Source organism: Triticum aestivum, chromosome 2D (genome assembly GCF_018294505.1).
Source record: "Triticum aestivum cultivar Chinese Spring chromosome 2D, IWGSC CS RefSeq v2.1, whole genome shotgun sequence".
NCBI lineage: Eukaryota > Viridiplantae > Streptophyta > Magnoliopsida > Poales > Poaceae > Triticum > Triticum aestivum.
This window is the reverse complement of record NC_057799.1, coordinates 490733309-490753577: the sequence shown is the minus strand read 5'-3', so window position 1 is coordinate 490753577 and position 20269 is coordinate 490733309. Positions and strand designations below refer to the sequence as shown.

At 42.9% G+C, this 20269-nt stretch overlaps 1 protein-coding gene and 1 pseudogene across 1 annotated transcript; both read left to right on the top strand.

The window, feature by feature from the left end:
• The first annotated feature begins 611 nt into the window (after positions 1 to 611).
• Positions 612 to 2911, top strand: LOC123055865 (uncharacterized; annotated as a pseudogene).
• Positions 2912 to 11166: 8255 nt separating this feature from the next.
• LOC123049685 (probable cysteine desulfurase) lies at positions 11167 to 13600 on the top strand. Its single transcript, XM_044472575.1, has 4 exons — positions 11167 to 11924; positions 12344 to 12545; positions 12627 to 13103; positions 13190 to 13600. Exons 1-4 carry the CDS (start codon positions 11167 to 11169, stop codon positions 13598 to 13600), a joined length of 1848 nt encoding a protein of 615 aa, XP_044328510.1.
• The last annotated feature ends 6669 nt before the right edge of the window (positions 13601 to 20269 follow it).

The window sequence follows — 20269 nt, the reverse complement described above, 5'->3', positions numbered from 1 at the left end:
ATGTTTTTTAGTAATATGAGGGCATCCCACATTTCTTCATGGATGGGCCGAGGCCTACATGACACATGGATTTTTTTAAAAGGAGGTGGCCTCGGTCCACCGTGGCCCAAGCCCACCTTGAGTGACACCTTAAGTATCAATGCATCCACGTTCACAACCTCATGACCATTTATATTGGTCGTAATCAGGTAGAAATAAGGTCGTCGACCACTCTTGTCTGCTTTATGACCATTTGGTGTAAGGCAATTTCAGGGTTTGAGCCCTTCCAAGCGAAATGGCCGTGGATTTACGACCAATTCAGCTGGGGTCACTAAAAGAAGGTCACAAGTTGACATATTTCTTGTAGTGAACCGGTACCGCTATATACAGGGCACTGATGGGGCGAGGGGGAGATGATTGGGGTGAGAATTTTGCAGCGCACCGCGAAAAAATTTACGGGTCCGACGCGTTTATGGGTTTGATCGGGCAACTTTTTTCAGGCAGACCGTGTTTTGACGGTTATTTTACAGGTCGGGGCATTATAGGAGTCTGGGCATTATACGGGTCTGCTAGCAGATCTAGAGCATGTGAGAGAGGGGGAGGGATACTCGGAGGTTAATCGGAGGCGACGGATGGGCCGCCGCCGGTCGGGCGGCGACGCAACCGAGACCCCTGGTCGCGCCTTGGCGATGCTCTCATCTAAAGACATCGCGTGGTGCCGCATCATCGTCGTATGCAACGGAGAACCGCCGCGCTGATTCGCCCCCGGCGGCTCGTCGTTCTGCATCATCGCCTCCTATGAAGTTTCCGAAGAGGCGGGGAAACAAGAAGCAGTTCTTTCTCGAGCTGCAAACGCGCTCGGTCCCTTCGAGGCTTGTCCGAGTCTCTCTCGTTTTTGTTCTCCGGGTTGCAGCCGGAGGCGGAAATCGATCAGTTATATATATGCCCGAGCGGTCACCACTCACCACCAAACCCATAAGATTCAGTGGAGACCAGCCACGACGCCGACCGCCCCACTCCCACCGGCTATTTTTCTCTACCCTCTTGGCTAATCCGCACAATGGTGGTGAGTTCCTTCTCGTCCCATACCTCTAGATCCGTTTCCTTTCCTCAGTAATACCGCAGGAAAAGTTGCATTTTTTAGACTAAGAAGCTATTACTAGCATCTTTGAGGACGCATCGAATTTGCGTCTTTGAGACTCTCAAAATTGCAGCTTTCATATACTTCAGTACAAAATCAACTCTGATTTATTTCTACTCTAAATTCAGAATGGCAGTTGTCCGAAGCAGGAAGACAATGGAGATGACAGGCTCAGCAACTTGCCTGAACATATTTTGCTTACCATCATTGATCGACTTGATATCCGCGAGGCTGCAAGAACCAGTGTCCTCTCTGGCGGTGGCGGCACCTCCCTGCTATGCTCTCTCAACTTGTGATAATTGTTTGGGACTTCTTAGATGCGTTCAATTGCAACAATGATGAAATTGTTCGGGGCAACGAAGCTGTGGTTAAAGTGACAAAGAGCATCCTGGCACGCAGAGATTTAAGCCGAAATACCATCCAGTTTCTGTGCATGACGTTCTTCTTGAGGGAAGATGATCCAATATTGATTGGGCATGCTGTTGCTCATGCCATGGCAACCCAGAAGGTTGAGATAGCCGAGTTCACAATTTTGACGGAGAGAGATAATATGTTTTGTGACGATAATGATCTGGTCATCTATGGGCGACGATTCATGTTGTTCTTTGATGCATGTCCAAATGCATTTGGTGGTCTCACACGCCTTAACCTAGAGAATTTGAGATTTGGTGAATCAGACATCCCTAACGTCCTCAACACTTGCAAACGTTTGAATCATCTAGGATTGTTCTATTGTGACTCAGGAAGTTGGACCGTGCTGCAAGTTGAGCACGCGCAACTCAGTGAGCTCGCTATTGTTAATTGTTGTTTTGAAAGAATTGAGCTCAACTCACTTCCGAAACTCACACGCATCGTCTTTGAGGGTTGGATCTCTTTTGAAGATCAACTATCTTTTGGTTATGTCCCGTTGCTTGATACTGTAAGCCTCACAAATGCCAGTCTTAGTTGGCATAAGATGATCAAGTTAAGCAAGTTTCTTAGGCGTACTCCATCTGTGAAATGCTTGAAACTGGGATTTAATTCTGAAAAGGTATGTCAAAATGCTTTGTTTTCCTAGCTCTAGTCACACTTCTTATCTACTCAGCCCATCATGTCTTCATTTGTAGCAGATTTGGGTTCAACCAGAATGTCTGACGGAAAGGCTGGCATATGTGTTCCACCAATTAAGGTTTGTGAATCTAACTAATATGCCTGAGGGGTATGATCTCACCTGGACATTGTTCATACTTAAAGCCGCGCCGAACCTGAAGGAGCTGCACATGAGTGTATGTTCTTACCTAAAGTTTGCTCTCTTCTTTCTACCGAATTTTGAAGTTTGCCATTGTTCACATTGAATACGAATGGCTGTGAATCACTTAAAATGTTTCTGTTTACCTATCTTCCTATGGTATACAGGTATGGGATCATCTGCGTGAAATGAAAACAGACGCAAAGGAGAGGAAGTCACTCACGTACAGTGAGAATAAGGGTGCAGAATGGGAATCATCTGGAACTGCTTTCCAGCATCAGAGTCTGGTCACGCTCGCCATCTTCGGGTTCCGAGCTCGAGACTACATGATGAACTATGTCAGGCGTGTCATGGAAACAGCCGTCAATCTAAAGGACGTGTTCTTGTATGATCGGTTGATGTGTGAGAAGTGCCGTAACGTCCTGTCGCAGTTTCCGCCTAAGTGGAAGCAGGACTGTGTGGAGAAGTTTATCACAAACGGGATCAATTCGTCTGCCATAATGCAATTCCAGACCATCGGCTATTTAAGGCCTGATCATGTTGATAAGCTGTGGTTCCTGTAGTGTTTCTAGGTTAGTTTGTGTTGCAGTTACATTGTTTGCCTATGAAAGATAGCTGAACACTTTTGTGTTGTCAGTACTTGTCAAGGTTTTGCCGACAGAGTCATAAGAGCTTCTTACGGGCATGTGATCATTTGTGTAAAATGGGGAGAGGAATTCATTCTTGTATAGTGAGGATAAAGGTGCATAGTGGAAATCATCTGCAACTGACTTCCAGCATCACAGTCTGGCCACGCTTGTCATCTTTGGGTTTCAAGCTCGAGACTACATGATGAACTATGTCAAGCGTGCCATGCAAATAGGCAAATAGCGGTCAATCTATAGGATGTGTTCTTGTATGGTCAGTGTGGTTTTTTTTTGCGAGGGTATGGTCAGTGTGGTTGATCCCATGCATGATTCGGTTTCACCTACGGCCAGGTAGTCGTTTTAATGTTTCAATAATTGAACATACTAGGTGAATTTCAATACTAGTAGGTTGGTGAAGCAAGCATTACATGGACTCGGCCGGTGTAAACCTGTTGGGGAACGTAGTAATTTCAAAAAGATTCCTACGCACACGCAGGATCATGGTGATGCATAGCAACGAAAGGGAAGTGTGTGTCCACGTACCCTCGTAGAACGAAAGCGGAAGCGTTAACACAAGGCGGTTGGTGTAGTCGTAGGTCTTCACGATCCGACCGATCAAGTACCGAACGTACGGCACCTCCGAGTTTAGCACACGTTCAGCTTGATGACGTCCCTCGAACTCCGATCCAGCCGAGCTTTGAGGGAGAGTTCCGTCAGCACGACGGCGTGGTGACGATTATGATGTTCTACCGATGCAGGGCTTCGCCTAAGCACCACTACGATATTATCGATGTGTACTATAGTGGAGGGGGGCACCGCACACGGCTAAGAGATCCAAGGGATCAATTGTTGTGTCTAGAGGTGCCCCCCTGCCCCCGTATATAAAGGAGCAAGGGGGAGAGGCGGCCGGCCAGGAGGAGTCCTACTCCCACCGGGAGTAGGACTCCCTCCTTTCCTAGTTGGAGTAGGAGAAGGGGCAAGGAGGAGGGAGAGAGGAAGGAAAGGGGGGCGCCGCCCCCCCCCCCCCTCCTTGTCCAATTCGGACTAGAGGGGGAGGGGGCGCGCGGCCTGCCCTGGCCGCCCCTCCTCTTCTCCACTAAGGCCCATGTTGGCCCATTAAACCCCCGGGGGGGTTCCGGTAACCCCCGGTACTCCGGTAAAATACCGATTTCACCCGGAACACTTCCGATATCCAAATATAGGCTTCCAATATATCAATCTTTATGTCTCGACCATTTCGAGACTCCTCGTCGTGTCCGTGATCACATCCGGGACTCCGAACTATCTTCGGTACATCAAAACACATAAACTCATAATATAACCGTCATCAAACTTTAAGCGTGCGGACCCTACGGGTTCGAGAACTATGTAGACATGACCGAGACACGTCTCCGGTCAATAACCAATAGCGGAACTTGGATGCTCATATTGGCTCCTACATATTCTACGAAGATCTTTATCGTTCAAACCGCATAACAACATACGTTGTTCCCTTGGTCATCGGTATGTTACTTGCCCGAGATTCGATCGTCGGTATCTCAATACCTAGTTCAATCTCATTACCGGCAAGTCTCTTTACCCGTTCCGTAATACATCATTCCGCAACTAACTCATTAGTTGCAATACTTGCAAGGCTTATAGTGATGTGCATTACCGAGTGGGCCCAGAGATACCTCTCCGACAATCGGAGTGACAAATCCTAATCTCGAAATGCGCCAACCCAACAAGTAACTTCGGAGACACCTGTAGAGCACCTTTATAATCACCCAGTTACGTTGTGACATTTGGTAGCACACAAAGTGTTCCTCCGGTAAACGGGAGTTGCATAATCTCATAGTCATAGGAACATGTATAAGTCATGAAGAAAGCAATAGCAATATACTAAACGATCGAATGCTAAGCTAACGGAATGGGTCAAGTCAATCACATCATTCTCTAATGATGTGATCCCGTTAATCAAATGACAACTCATGTCTATGGCTAGGAAACTTAACCATCTTTAATTCAACGAGCTAGTCAAGTAGAGGCATACTAGTGACACTTTGTTTGTCTATGTATTCACACATGTATCAAGTTTCCAGTTAATACAATTCTAGCATGAATAATAAACATTTATCATGAAAATAAAGAAATAAATAATAACTTTATTATTGCCTCTAGGGCATATTTCCTTCAAAACCGACATGTACATACGGTAAAACAAGAACGATGGACTTGTTTTTGCTTGGTATAAACAGAGAACGATGGATTTTTTTCGGAAACACTAACGCCCACACGTGTGGGCGTTTGCATCTCGCCCACACGCGTGGATCCGCATCCGTTTATGGGTGTACGAATCTTGGCATGTTTGTGGTGCCACATAGGACTGGGCTGGTGTGTGGGCATTCACCCGGTCGCCCACACGTCCGTTTCACCACACGGAGGGGCTGGTGTGTGGGCGTTTAGCAGTTCGCCCACACACCAGTTTTCACACACGCACAAGGGCTGGTGTGTGGGCATTTGCCATCTTGCCCACACACTCGTCTCCTCTCCCACACCCAAGCTGCCAGTTGTCATGTGTTTTGCAGTGTACATGGCAACTACCCTAGTGTGCTTGCAAGCAGATGGCAACTCTCTTTTTTTTACCTGAACATGTGAGTTGCCATATGTTTTGCAGGGTACACGGCAACTGCCCCTAGTGTGCTTGTAAGCAGATGGCAACTCTTTTTTTACCCGAACATGTTGTTTTGCCATGTCTCTTTGTAGCGCTACACGGCAACTGCCTAGTGTTAGTAGGTGGCAACTCCTAAGGTTTTCAAATCATGGCAACTGTAGTAAACCAGACCATACCGTAGCGACCCGACCTAAGACTGTCAAGTCTCTGTGCTTAAGTGTCATCCCTGGATCGGAATGCTGACACACACAGTACTCGAGGATTTATAACAGAGGTAAATCACATGTATAAAGTAACGTAAATACTATTACCTCAATCCAAATAGCGGAAGAAACAACAAGGTTGTGGGTTCCCATCAACACCAACGGCAAAGTTGAGTGTAGAAATCGTAACTCTAACGTATCACCTACTCGTCGTAAGAATCCTGCAACATGAGACGTTGCAGCCACAAAGGGTCGGTACATTGAATGTACTGGCAAATTCACACCATAGGATAATGATGAATAGTAGCTATCACTACATGCATATATGGCTGGTGGAAAAACTCTATGGTTATAAGGTTTTTGCGAAAAGCCAATTTTTCCCTACTGCAAAGGAATATATTTTATTTAACTACAAACTTGGTTGAAAAATATTGAGAAGGTTCCTCCAACTCAATCCCAAAATAATAATCATTAACCCAATCAAATTAATTAAATAAAGTGTTGAGTTCAACATGATAATCCAAGAACCAGATACTCAAGATGTCCATAACCGGGGACACGGCTAATCATGATTAGTTTGTACACTCTGTAGAGGTTTGCACACTTTTCCCCACAAGACTCGATCTCCTTGATTGGATTTCTCGCACTACATGGTGTTTGAGAAACGGATGATCGAGACACAGTCTTTCTGAAGCATTAACTCTCTACTCTGGATAGACAGTACCACCTACAACCCACTACATCTGCTAGTCTACCTCTTCAAGAGCTTCACGCAACATACTCAACTATGCCAGAGCCCATAATGGCTTATGGCTGCACACGGAAGTTTCTAGGATGAATAATCTTATGATCTCTTTGAGCCTGGGTGGCATTCCATAGGGTGATCACACGGGTCATCCGGGATCCCCTTGGACAAGCACTGGGTTCTCCAGGTGCCCAGGCAAACCACTGGGTGCCCCTACCATTCCACCCGGATGTGTATTAAAGTAGCCACCTTAAGTTAACCATTAATAAACAATCTCACATCTGTCATGGAATACACTCAAACCCAATCCATGTTTACGAGCATAGCATGGCAATATAAGCATAACGTAATAGTAACTCCCAAGGTTTGAATGCAGGGCAATGGGTTCCTACCTCATCATCTACTTCCCAATACCCCCATGTTATCAATCCTACTCATGCAATGTTTGAGGGTGAAACTAATGCATAAAAACTGGGTATGAAAGGGATATGATCAAAGTGTGAACTTGCCTGTACTATTGATGAAGATGATTCGCACTCATAACTCCTGATAGTTCTACTCGTCACACTCCGGTCAATCTATCGTAAGAAAGCAATAGTAACCACACATAAGCAATCACTCAAAAGATCGGAAAGGACGAAGAAGACAATTTCGGAAAACATCAAAACCAAGCAAATAACTCTTGCAACATAAAACAATTTCTAACAGTACCAAAATTATGTGAATTTGGCCTTATCAGAAAGTTTAGGTCAAGAGCTTTAATTTGCAAAAAGAATCAACTAAATCGGTGGTATAAAACTCAAGTTGCGATCAAACAAAGTTCAAATACAAATCTATTTGAATTCAAATTTTAAAACTTTCAAAAACATGTTTAAGTTGATCATCTAGATAGAGGGGATCATAACGAAGAAGTGGGCGTTGGTTTCGTTGAATTTGGACTAACGAGCAAAAAGTTGTGCTAGTTTGAAAAACAGGGGCCAATTTGTAAATAAAATATTCACAAACGAGTCCCTGGTAGAAAACTAAAATAAAAAGAAAAATCCTACCGAACGAACGTTCGCTACAGAACCCTACAAAACGAAATCATTCGCTACCAGAAGCTAACGAGCGAACGCTCGCTAAATAACCTAACTAAACGAAAACCGGGTTTAAAAAAATAAAACCGAAGAAAACCAAAAGACTAAACCGGACTGGGGCGGTTTTTACCGGTTAAACAGGGTCCGGCCGGCGGCGGTCAACAGCGAGGCGGGCGGCGGCTCCGGCGAGGCGACGGCAGCGGTGGGAGGCAGCGCGGGCGGCTACGTGGCGCGAGGCAGCGGCAGCAGGTGGCGCGGCGGTTGCTGCGAGATGCAGCGGGCGGCGGCGCGGGATGCGTGCAGCGGCGACGGCGATGTGGGAGGCGAGAGGGGGTCCGGGTCCGGCTTTTAAGGAGGGCAGGGGGCAACACGACTTGGGGAAGGGGTAGGAGGAGGCTGGGGCAACCACGGCGAGCGGCGGCGGCGGCTCGGACTCGGGGGAGTCCGGCTCGGGCACGCAGGAGGGAGACGGCGGCGGTGTTGGGCCGGCTGGGCTGGGCGCGGCCCAGTTCGGTCGGCCCGAAGAGTATTTTTTTTAAATAAACATTTTTTTAAACACAGACAAACAAAAGAATATATCAAAAGAAATAAAAATATTATATAAGCATATAATATATCGAAATTTTCAGAAAAAGATTTTCTACAACGTCGACATTTTTGTCAAGTCAAATAAAATCAAGAAAAATTCAAATAATTCAAAGAGTGCTACTACCCTACTAAAGTCCAATAAAAATCATTTTAAAAATACCAAAATGATTTCAAATTTATTTATCTCCAAATTTCTGATGTAGGGAATCATTTTACCCTATTTTCCATATATTTTTATTTTGGAGAAAAATAATTTGAATAACACCCAAATAACTCCAAATTGTCAAAAGGACTTTGAATTTGATCCTTTTAAACTTCCAACTCATATTTCATATAATTTGAAGAAGTCATTTTATCTTCTCTCGTGAAAATCATTGAGTTGCATAAAGTTTCTGAGTTGGAAAATATTTCCAAATGAAATTCAAATATTTTCAAAAACCCTTTTCATTTATTTAAATGGAAGAAGTCATGTCATCTTCTCTCTAGGGTCCTGTATTTGAAAAGAATTTGAATTCACGGTGATCATAAATGCAAAATGAAAGTTTGGGAAAGTCCTTTTATTCCCTCTAATTTAACTTTCAAAAAGTTTCGAATTTCACTCACTTTCACTCAAGCAATCAAACAATCAATCAAAACTATCTATTTAATATAACATTCCAAATTTTAGAATTTTGGGATGTTACACATACACGACAACTGCTTAGTATTAGTAGGTGGCAACCTCTAAAGCCTCCTTTGGTTTGGAGGAATTTTGTAGGAATTTCATAGGATAGGATTTCTATAGGAAAAATTTCTTTAGTGCCCTTTGGTTTGTAGGAATAGAATCCTATTTCTATGGAGGAATTCTTCCTATCCTCCATATTTCATAGGAAGATAAATATTAGCATAGACTCAATGGAAAAAATCCTATGATGCGAATCAAATGACATCTCCTTTCCTATTCCTACTGATAGGATTTAAGATGCATGTCATCTCATTTCCTATGACTTCCATATTCCTATGATTTTCCTACCCTATGAACCAAAGGATGCCTAAAGTTTTCAAATCATGGCAACTATAGTAAACCAGACCATACATGGCAACAGCTGCAGTTTGTCCAAAATGTCATCTGGCACTTGACCTGAGATGGCAACTGCAGTTGAGCAACCATGGCAACTGTAGTTGTCCAACATGGCAACTGTAGTTGAGCAACCATGGCAACTGTAGTTGTCCAACATGGCAACTGCAGGTAAACGGACATTAAAGAGGGTTCGGACCATGGCAACTGCGGGGACGCGTGGTGACTGTCACGCTGGTCGTGCAGGACCATGAGATAGGTGGATGAGAGAGGTCGTGTGGGCGTTATGCATTTTGCCCACATGTAGACGTGTGAGAGGAACCGCAAGGGAAAAAAAGAGGCGTGTGCGCGCTAGTTATTTTGCCTACACGTAGGCGTGTGGGCTAGTTCTCTTAAGCACCACACAAAACGTGTGGGCAGACTCCTTAACGCCCACACGTGTGGCAGCTATCGTCGTCCTTTTTATTTTTGGCTAAACCGAGAACGATGGACTTGTTGTGGCATGATAAATGACTTGATGGTGTAAGTAAATCTAGATAATTTCGGTGTCAGACTTTATTCTTTTGACAAGTCTTCTCTTTGCGTAATCCGGAAAAAAAATATTTTTTCATGTAGTTTTTTTTAGAAGAATATTTTTCATGTAGCTGTGACTGTGGGCGTGAACCAATTCTGCTCATTTGCGCCTTTGTACGAGTCCGTCCATCGACCCCCTTTTTCTGGCGTAGTTGGACTTTTTTTTTTCTGAGGAAAATTGGACTTTGAATCACAGACAAGGAGTGGGAGAGTAAGAAACAAACATTCATAGATATGAAGAGATCTTTGACGGGTTCATTAGCCATGGTCGTTCTCATACATGTATTATAATACTATACTACCTTGATCCGACTATGAACAGCACTATATTATTAATCTTTCGCTGATGTCCGGCGGCATGGCGGGCTGGCTGCGGTGAAGGAGAGGACCCAAAGTGAGAAACAAATGCACCCAAAAATATACAGGAGGCAATGACTGCAGCCACTTCAAGGCTTAAAAAAACAGATATATGCTACTCCCTTCGATGCATAAATAAGTGTCGCATCTTTAAACTAAGATTAGTTGATCTTTGTTTAAAATTATGCCACTTAATTTGGATCGGAGGGACTAGTAAATACACAAATAGAACATTATAGAAAGTAGACTAGTACCTCGATGTATGGCTTATAAGAAGGGTATGGAGGCAAGAGGAGAAGAAATAAGAGAAGCTTGTTTGGTCTTTGTTGTGAATACATTTAACCAAAATGCAGTATGTACACTCACGAGAGGGTTAAAGTACAAGTAAGTTACCCGTATCTTACCACTAATTCAAACTTTAGGAGAATTGCCTCGTGCATGCAACGTAATGTAATGTTAAAGTCTATAGGCATCTTTTTTTCCCCGAGAGAATACAAAGTGTGTATCATAGCTTTATAGAAGAGAAAGTCTATAGGCTTTGAATTCAAGACTCGGTTGGATTGCATATACAGTATCGACTGAGACTTAGTAAAACTGTTAAAAAATTGAGACTTAATTCTAACCAACGTCTAAACAACTTAATACACCAGGATATATATTTGTTCCACAGGAAGCAATTCCGTTGACCAAGCGTTGAAATATACTCCCATCTTCCATTTCGTGTTCAGTTCTTCGCACCGTTCAACACGTTCAACTCATGTGTGCACTTACATGGCTGCATGCGATTATCTTCCACGTGAAGCTAGCGATGGCTATATATACATGCATGCCCTTGCAAGCAATATACATCGAAACCATTTCCCATCGCCATTTGCCACTAATACTATTGCCCCATCGCCAACTCCGCCAACCTGTTAAGGAGATTCAAGCCGCGGCATCCATGGATCACACGGTGGAGGCCTCCATGAGCGCCACCCTGCTGAGCCTTCTCGGCGTCACGGGCAAGTCGGAGAAGGGTGCGGCGGCGACGGACGACAAGGTGGAGTGGCTCCGGTCGCAGCTGATCGGCAAGGACGTCGAGTTCGACACGCCGTTCGGGCGCCGTGCGCTGACTTACGCCGACCAAACGGCGTCCGGCCGGAGCCTGAGCTACATCGAGGACTATCTCGTGAAACAGGTCCTCCCGTTCTACGGAAACACGCACACGGATGACAGCCACGTCGGGAGCAAGACGACGCGGCTGGTGCACAAGGCGGCGCGCTACATCAAGCGCTGCATGGGCGCCGGCCCCGGCGACGCGCTCATCTTCTGCGGCGCCGGCACGACCGCGGCCATCAAGCGCCTGCAGGAGATCATCGGCGTGGCATTGCCGTCCGTCGAGATGCGCAACTGGCTCTCGGCGCAACTGCGTGACGAGGAGCGGTGGGTGGTCTTCGTCGGGCCGTACGAGCACCACTCCAACCTTCTGTCGTGGCGCCAGAGCCTGGCGGAGGTGGTTGAGATCGGCGTCGACGCCGATGGACTCGTTGACGTCGCCGCGCTCCGCCGCGCGCTCGGATCGCCAGAGTACGCGGATCGACCCATGCTGGGATCTTTCTCGGCGTGCAGCAACGTCACCGGCGTCATGACGGATACGCGCGAGATCTCCCGCGTTCTTCACCAGCACGGCGCGTTCGCATGCTTCGACTTCGCCGCGAGGTGCTGTGATACTCGCTTTCTTTGCTCTCTTTTTCGTGGCATGTGACCTGCATGGATTTGACAATCTGAATTCAATTCTCTCTTATGACCAAACTAACCACCATACTTAGTGTAACTAAGCTCCTTCAAAGTGCATGCGTCCCTTCAAAACAAATCAGTATACTATGTTTTTTCTGTTGCTACTGATTTGTGTACTTAGAGGAAATTAACTGGTAAAAAGCATAGTGTATAATTATATTAGCGCCCATGAAACAAATATTTGTCTTTACACACTTTGGAACCATTGAACCATTCTACATTCCTATTATCTTACATTGAATTTCTCACTCGCCGATTCCAGCTTGTGCTTCATTTCTACTATTTCATGGGTGGATCAGCAAACTTGGTCCAGAAATTTAAATTATTATCCTTTGTGGCAGTGGACCCTATGTCAAGATCGATATGAAGTCTGGTGAAACCGATGGGTATGATGCCGTTTTCTTGAGCCCTCACAAATTTGTCGGGGGGCCGGGCACACCGGGCATCCTTCTCATGAACAAATCATTGTATAAGCTCCATTCCCAGCCTCCCTCAACGTGCGGAGGCGGCACAGTGGCCTATGTCAATGGCTTCAATGAGCAGGTGAGAAAACGAATTATGGACCATTGCCAAATATGTGTATTGTGTGTCATGTAAATATATGAATAATCGTATGATATGCAGGATACACTATACTACGACGATATCGAGGAGCGTGAGGATGCTGGCACACCGCCGATACTGCAAAAGATCCGTGCATCGCTTGCGTTCTGGGTGAAGGAGTATGTTGGGTATGACACGATGGACCTTCACGAGCGAGTGTTCTCAGAGATGGCAATGAAAAGGCTTGTCAATAATCCAAATGTCAGGGTGCTAGGCAACACAAGTGCCCATCGTATACCAATCTTCTCATTCCTAATCTACCCATCAGTAACCATGAAGAAGCCAATTGATGATTTTGATGAGCTTGGTCGTGATAAACAATTGGATACGATGAGGCACAAGCAACTACCCCTCCATGGTCGTTTTGTGACTAGGCTTTTGAATGATCTTTTCGGCATCCAGGCGAGGGGGGGTTGTGCTTGCGCAGGTCCCTATGGCCACACATTGCTCAATGTCGAGAACGAACTCTCACTTCGCATTCGGTCCGCTGTCCTTGAGGTATCACAAACATTAGAACAAATGTCAACTTGCTTTTTACTGTACATGGTATTAATGTTACTGTTTGCCATCACAAAATTTTCAAGGGTTACAGTGGACTGAAGCCAGGATGGACCAGAGTAAGCTTTAGTTACTACCTCTCCAAGGAGGAGTTTAAATTTATCCTTTCCGCCATTGAGTTCATAGCGACATACGGACACCGCTTCCTCGCTTTGTACAAATTCGACTGGATTACTGGCAACTGGACCTTTAGGAAACAGGCAGTCAAGTACCACATCATGAGGGAGGAATTATCTCTTGGCATAGAACCATTGAAACAAAATAATGACCAACCAAAGATTGCGGATATGATGGATAAGCCCGTGGTCAATCATAAGAAGTTTCAGAGCTACTTAGAGAGTGCCAATAAAATTGCACTCTCCATGTCGGACATTAGTGATCAGATTGCCAGCGTTCCGAAAGGAGTAGACCCTGACTTGGTTCTTTTCCATATATAGAACCGTAGATAAATAATGTAACTTGGTAGAGTGTCTCGCGAGTTACCATCGTTAGTGTTTTCTTGATATACGTGTAGAGCATTAGCTCCGAGTTTCCGTGATAAGTTATACTTTAACGCAAACAGAAATAAATGTGTAAATTAAATGGATATCAATTTATGAGAACAATTTTGTTTGTGCTGATCTATTTATTTGTTGATCAGAACACTTTTGTTTGTGCTGATCTACTTATTTCTCATTGTAAAATTCCAAAGATCTATTTATTTCTTACTTCTTTAGGAGAAGTAAAAGACTATGTCTCGGTGTATTTGTTACCGTAACTTGAGATTTTCTTTCTTACCATTTTGCCAGGCAACATAATTTTATGTCGACTAACTACAGATGCAGTGCACATATATAGTAAATGATGCCATCAGTTTACTCCTTGTTGTGCCAGCTGATTTAAACTATTTTTTCTACATTGTTTGGTAGACTGAGCATTCTCGGTTAAATTGTGAAATGGCCAAGGGTATGCCAATGTACTCACTTTCACATATATTTTTCTCTAAGTCCTCATATGACAAAATTTCAAAAATCCTATCAACCCTATCACCTCGGAAGTGCTGCAGTTTGGATTTTCACTCAGTTTAGATATTATTTTTTATCAACATGGGAAAACACAGATATGGCTAGCAATTACATAAAGGCTATTTTGGTTATTTGGAAATTTGAGCTATTACAAAAGAATACACTTGGTGATAATAAATTCTGTAACACAAACTTGATACACAATTCTTGGTTATATAAAACACAAGTGTAGGAAAAAACTTGCCCAATTCAGCAACAATACAAAACTAAATTCTACAGTATCATAACTTGATCTACTATTTTTGTGTCATAAAGTAACAACTGTTACAAAAACTTGATCCATCCAGCAATAAAATTCTGCAATATAAAAACTTGATCAAAATGCTTGTGTCATATAACAACAAGATCGTGCATGCCATTTTTGCAAGGTTGATCCATCATCTCTCTATGTTTGCCATTGCAAAATTCAGCAACATCATATGAAAACTTCCAGCAAGAGCAGCAACAACACTATTAGGATCTATTTGGCGCTGAAGGCACTAAAGAGGAGCTCCCAAGAGAGTGTCGCCCACCAGGCGTGTCTACCTCTCGCTTATTGCGAGACGAACGGTTCCCTCACCTCAACAATCGTTTGTGGAGGTCAAGCCAAATAATTGTCATGTTACTTCACTTCGCCTGCTCGTACTTAGTTTGTTTATCCTTTTTCTTGTCTATATTTCAAAATATACTGAATATGACGATCATTTTGGACACCTAGGTGCCCACGCTCCTTACCTCTCCACCATTAGATCTCAGATTGATGCATGCAAATTGTAACAGGTGGGAATATTAGGCGCCTTCCATATGTGCTTGATATGAAAATAATGGAAAGTGCCTAGTATAAATGTAGGTCTTTTTAGAGATTCAAATATGGACTACATACGAAGCAAAATGAGTGAATCTACACTCTAAAATATGTCTACATACATCTGCATGTAGTCCCTATTGAAATATCTAAAAAGACTTGTATTTAGAATGGAATATCATGCGCTACATACGAAGGGATAAATGCAATTAATTCTTATTTATTTATTTGCTTGCATGAAGAATGGAAACTTGGTGGATGCTATATACATAGAACCGTGCTACATTTAGTGGCGTACGCATGTGCATCCTGCATGCATAGTATATGTATGCACGTACAATGTCCTAGGTATGTACCTATATTTGAAGTATTTTGGAACGACGTTCCATCCATACAAAATACAAGATATGTGACATTCAAGTAAATTGATTTTGGGTATGTAATTTTCTAGTATGTCAATTTTAATTATCATGTGGGGTATATCATTTATGGGACAAATATTTCTTGCATATACCATTTCTTTGTATCATACCTTGGGTATATCATTTCTCTGTATTTTTTGGGTATATCATCTCTCTGTTTTTCGGGTATACCTTGGCCAAATTTTGTGTGTGTATTTCGTGGGTATATCATTTCTCTGTATCATACCTTGGGTATATCATTTTTGGGACATATATTTCTTGGGTATTTATAATGTTCAATACGTATCCGGCTAAAATGTTCAAGATGTATTTGAAATAAATTCAACGTGTATCTAGAAAATGTTCGGCGTGTATATACAAATATTCAACCAGTATTCAAAAAAGCCGACATGTATTTAAAAAGTGGAGGACAAATAAAATAAAATAAAACAAATAAGAAAATAAATACCAACAAAAAGCGAAGAAAACCAACATAAAAAGCACATTGAAACAAAGAAGGAAAAAACACCCAACAGAAGCTTCAAAATCCGGTCTGAATTGGTCCAAAGATGAGACGGTGGTTCGTCTAGTTAGCTCTCGGCAAATCCTATACAGCGCCCTCACCGCTCGATCGTCAGTTCCCGCAAACAGACGCACACCCTCCCTCAGCGATGGGCCAGCCCATTTTCAATTTTTTTTTCATTTTCTAACCTACTGAAAAAAAAGCGCATGAGGTGGGATTCAAACTGGCGCCACCGAGTTCAGTGTAATAAGCACAAACCAACTCAAACAATTCACCTTTGTGATTACGTACATCTTCTTCCCCCTTTTGTTCTTCCTTTTTTCCCCCCTTTTTTCTTTCCTTTTTTCTTTTTTCCTTTCCTTTTCCATCTCACGCGGTTTTTTGTAAAATAAATGAACTTTCTGTAAAATTGATGAACTTTTATTAAATTTTACTAACTTTTTTTTAAATTCGATGAACTTTTCTTCAAAATCGATGATTTTTTCCCAAATTCCATGAATTTTTTAAAATTAGATAAACTTATTCCAAATGCGATGAATGTTTTTTAAAACGTTATGAAGTCTTTTAAAATTGATGAACTTTTTTCAAATTCAATGAACTATTTTTCGGAATTCGTGAACTTTATTTCAAATTTCGTGAACATTTATGAATTCACGATTTCCTTTCATTTTTTGCAGACGTTCCTTTTTTTACTTTACGTATTTTTTTAAAGTCAACGGTTGGTCATCCGCGACCGGTCAAACTGTGTGCAAGGGCTGGCCCATGAGCAGCTGAACGGGTGAAGCGGTCGAACGCTTGTCTTAGATGGGCCAGTCCATGAGCAGGGACTTGTGGCCCCAGTTCCTCAAGTGGCGCTTAAGGCGACACTTAGGAGCTCTCTTTGGTGCTTCCTATTCGGCGCGTAGGGCGCCGCCCAACAACCGCCTATTTTACAAAAAAAGTTCTTCTCTTTTTTCTTTTTTATTTCCTTTCCCTTTTTATTTTTTGTTTTTCCTTTCCTTTTCTCTTTTTTATTCACTTTTTTGCGAATTTTCTTTTCAAATTTGGTAACAGTTTTTTGTTCATCTAATTCAAAAAATGGTCATCAACGTAAAAAAATGTTCATCGAATTCAATTTTTGTTCATCGTGATTTAAAAAGATGTTCGTCAAACTTTAAAAAAATTCAGTGAATTACAACAATGTTCATCAAATTCAAAATTTGTTCATAGTTTCAAAAAGTGTTCATCAAATTCGAAATTTGTTAAATCATAAAAAATGTTCTTGAGTTCAAATTATGTTCATGAAGTTTAAAAAATTCATCAAATCCAAAATTTGTTCATCAAATACAAAAAAAACTTCATCATTATAAAAACCTGCTTATAGAAAATTGTTCATCAAAATAAAAAAAATGTTCATTCTTCTGAAATCATGAACATGTTTTGAATAACTATTTTTGAATTCGGCAAACATTTTCTTGAATCCGTGAATGTTTTCTGGAAGTCAAAAATTTGTTCGAAATCTCAAAAAAAGAGGGGGCCACCTTGCGCCCCACATCAGCCTGCCGAGACGGGTGCACAGGGAGGGGGGGGGGGGGGGGTGCACGCGCCGCACCAAGTAGGGACTCCCCTTACCTCTAGCGCTGCCCTCTCATCCTATAGCTATATCTGGGTTAGGCTGGGCCGCAACTACAGATGAATGCTAAGGTCCAATATATTAATGGCTGGGCCTACCCTATGTTTTCTTTATAAGAATGACATATGGGGCACTTAATGGGATGGGCTGGCTAATAGGTGCCGATTCTTAAAAAAACATGTGCTCAGGTGGCAAGTCCCATCCCCATCACGTATGGATGCTTTTCCATTAGAACTTTTCTTTGTTTTTCCCAGTTTTTGCAAAAAAAATCTTGGTTTCTAGGAGTCTTTTTGGGTACACGGTCGTCTGTGTGCGTAGCTTTCAGTGAAGCACATAGTTCACTACGAGGGAGCACAAATGCACTACTGTAGGAAGCACAAAATGCACTATCCAGGAGCATAAAGTGCACAGTATAAAGGGAAGCCCATAGGCGGGAGAACAAAAAGTGCACTACATAAAGGAAAGCACATAGTGCACTGGGCGGGGACACATGTACAATACAGTTGGGAGCACAGAATACACTACGCGGGAAGCACAATTGCACTGCAATAGAGAGCACAAAGTGTCACGTGGGAGCACACAATACACTATCGAAAGGGAAACACAAAGTGCACTACATGGAAGCACATGTGTATTGCAGTAGGGAGCACATTGAAGGAAATATGCCCTAGAGGCAATAATAAAGTTGTTATTTATATTTCCTTACATCATGATAAATGTTTATTATTCATGCTAGAATTGTATTAACGGAAACTTAGTACATGTGTGAATACATAGACAAACAGAGTGTCACTAGTATGCCTCTACTTGACTAGCTCGTTGAATCAAAGATGGTTAAGTTTCCTAGCCATAGACATGAGTTGTCATTTGATTAACGGGGTCACATCATTAGAGAATGATGTGATTGACTTGACCCATTCCGTTAGCTTAGCACTTGATTGTTTAGTATGTTGCTATTGCTTTCTTCATGACTTATACATGTTCCTATGATTAGAGATTATGCAACTCCCGAATACCGGAGGAACACTTTGTGTGCTAACAAACATCACAACGTTACTGGGTGATTATAAAGGTGCTCTACATGTGTCTCCTATGGTGTTTGTTGAGTTGGCATAGATCGAGATTATGATTTGTCACTCCGATTGTCGGAGAGGTATCTCTGAGCCCTCTCGGTAATGTACATCACTATAAGCCTTGCAAGCAATGTGACTAAGGAGTTAGTTACGGGATGATGCATTACGGAACGAGTAAAGAGACTTGCTGGTAACGAGATTGAACTAGGTATTGAGATACCGACGGTCGAACCTCGGGCAAGTAACATACCGATGACAAAGGGAACAACGTATGTTGTTATGCGGTTTGATCGATAAAGATCTTCGTAAAATATGTGGGAGCCAATATGAACATCCAGGTTCCGCTATTGGTTATTGACCGGAGACGTGTCTTGGTCATGTCTACATAGTTCTCGAACCCGTAGGGTCCGCACACTTAAAGTTCGGCGACGATCGGTATTATGAGTTTATGTGTTTTGATGTACCGAAGGTAGTTCAGAGTCCCGGATATGATCACGGACATGAAGAGGAGTCTCGAAATGGTTGAGACATAAAGATTGATATACTGGACGGCTATATTCAGACACCGGAAGTGTTCCGGGTGATTTCAGAGAAAACCAGAGTGCCGGAGGGTTACCGGAACCCCCCCCCCCCTGGGGAAAGATTGGGCCTACATGGGCCATAGGATTTTTTTTTGAAATTACTGCGTTCCCCAACAGTGGCATCCGAGCCAGGTCTATGCGTAGATGTTATGTGCACGAGTAGAACAGAAATGAGTTGTGGGCGCTAATAGTCATACTGCTTACCAGCATGTCATACTTTGATTCGGCGGTATTGTTGGATGAAGCGGCCCGGACCGACATTACGCGTACGCTTATGATAACCCACAAGTATAGGGGATCGCAACAGTTTTCGAGGGTAGATTATTCAACCCAAATTTATTGATTCAACACAAGGAGAGCCAAAGAATATTCTCAAGTATTAGCAGTTGAGTTGTCAATTCAACCACACCTGGATAACTTAGTATCTGCAGCAAAGTATTTAGTAGCAAAGTAGTATGGAAGTAACGTTAACGGTAGCAAAAGTAATATTTTTGGGTTTTGTAGTGATTGTAACAATAGCAACGGTAAAGTAAATAAGCAAAGAACAATATGTGAAAAGCTCGTAGGCATTGGATCGGTGATGGAGAATTATGCCGGATGCGGTTCATCATGTAACGATCATAACATAAGGTGACACAGAACTAGCTCCAATTCATCAATGTAATGTAGGCATGTATTCCGAATATAGTCATACGTGCTTATGGAAAAGAATTTGCATGACATCTTTTGTCCTACCCTCCCGTGGCAGCGGGGTCCTAATGGAAACTAAGGGATATTAAGGCCTCCTTTTAATAGAGTACCGGACCAAAGCATTAACACATAGTCAATACATGAACTCCTCAAACTACGGTCATCACCGGGAGTGGTCCCGATTATTGTCACTTCGGGGTTGCCGGATCATGACACATAGTAGGCGACTATAGACTTGCAAGGTAGGATCAAGAACTCACATATATTCATGAAAACATAATAGGTTCAGATCTGAAATCATGGCACTCGGGCCCTAGTGACAAGCATTAAGCATAGCAAAGTCATAGCAACATCAATCTCAGAACATAGTGGATACTA

Coding starts and splice junctions, on each gene's coding strand:
- LOC123049685 (XM_044472575.1), top strand. CDS start 11,167: ATGGATCACACGGTGGAGGCCTCCATGAGCGCCACCCTGCTGAGCCTT. Junction 12,546..12,626: donor TCAATGGCTTCAATGAGCAG/GTGAGAAAACGA, acceptor TATGATATGCAG/GATACACTATACTACGACGA. Junction 13,104..13,189: donor TTCGGTCCGCTGTCCTTGAG/GTATCACAAACA, acceptor AAAATTTTCAAG/GGTTACAGTGGACTGAAGCC.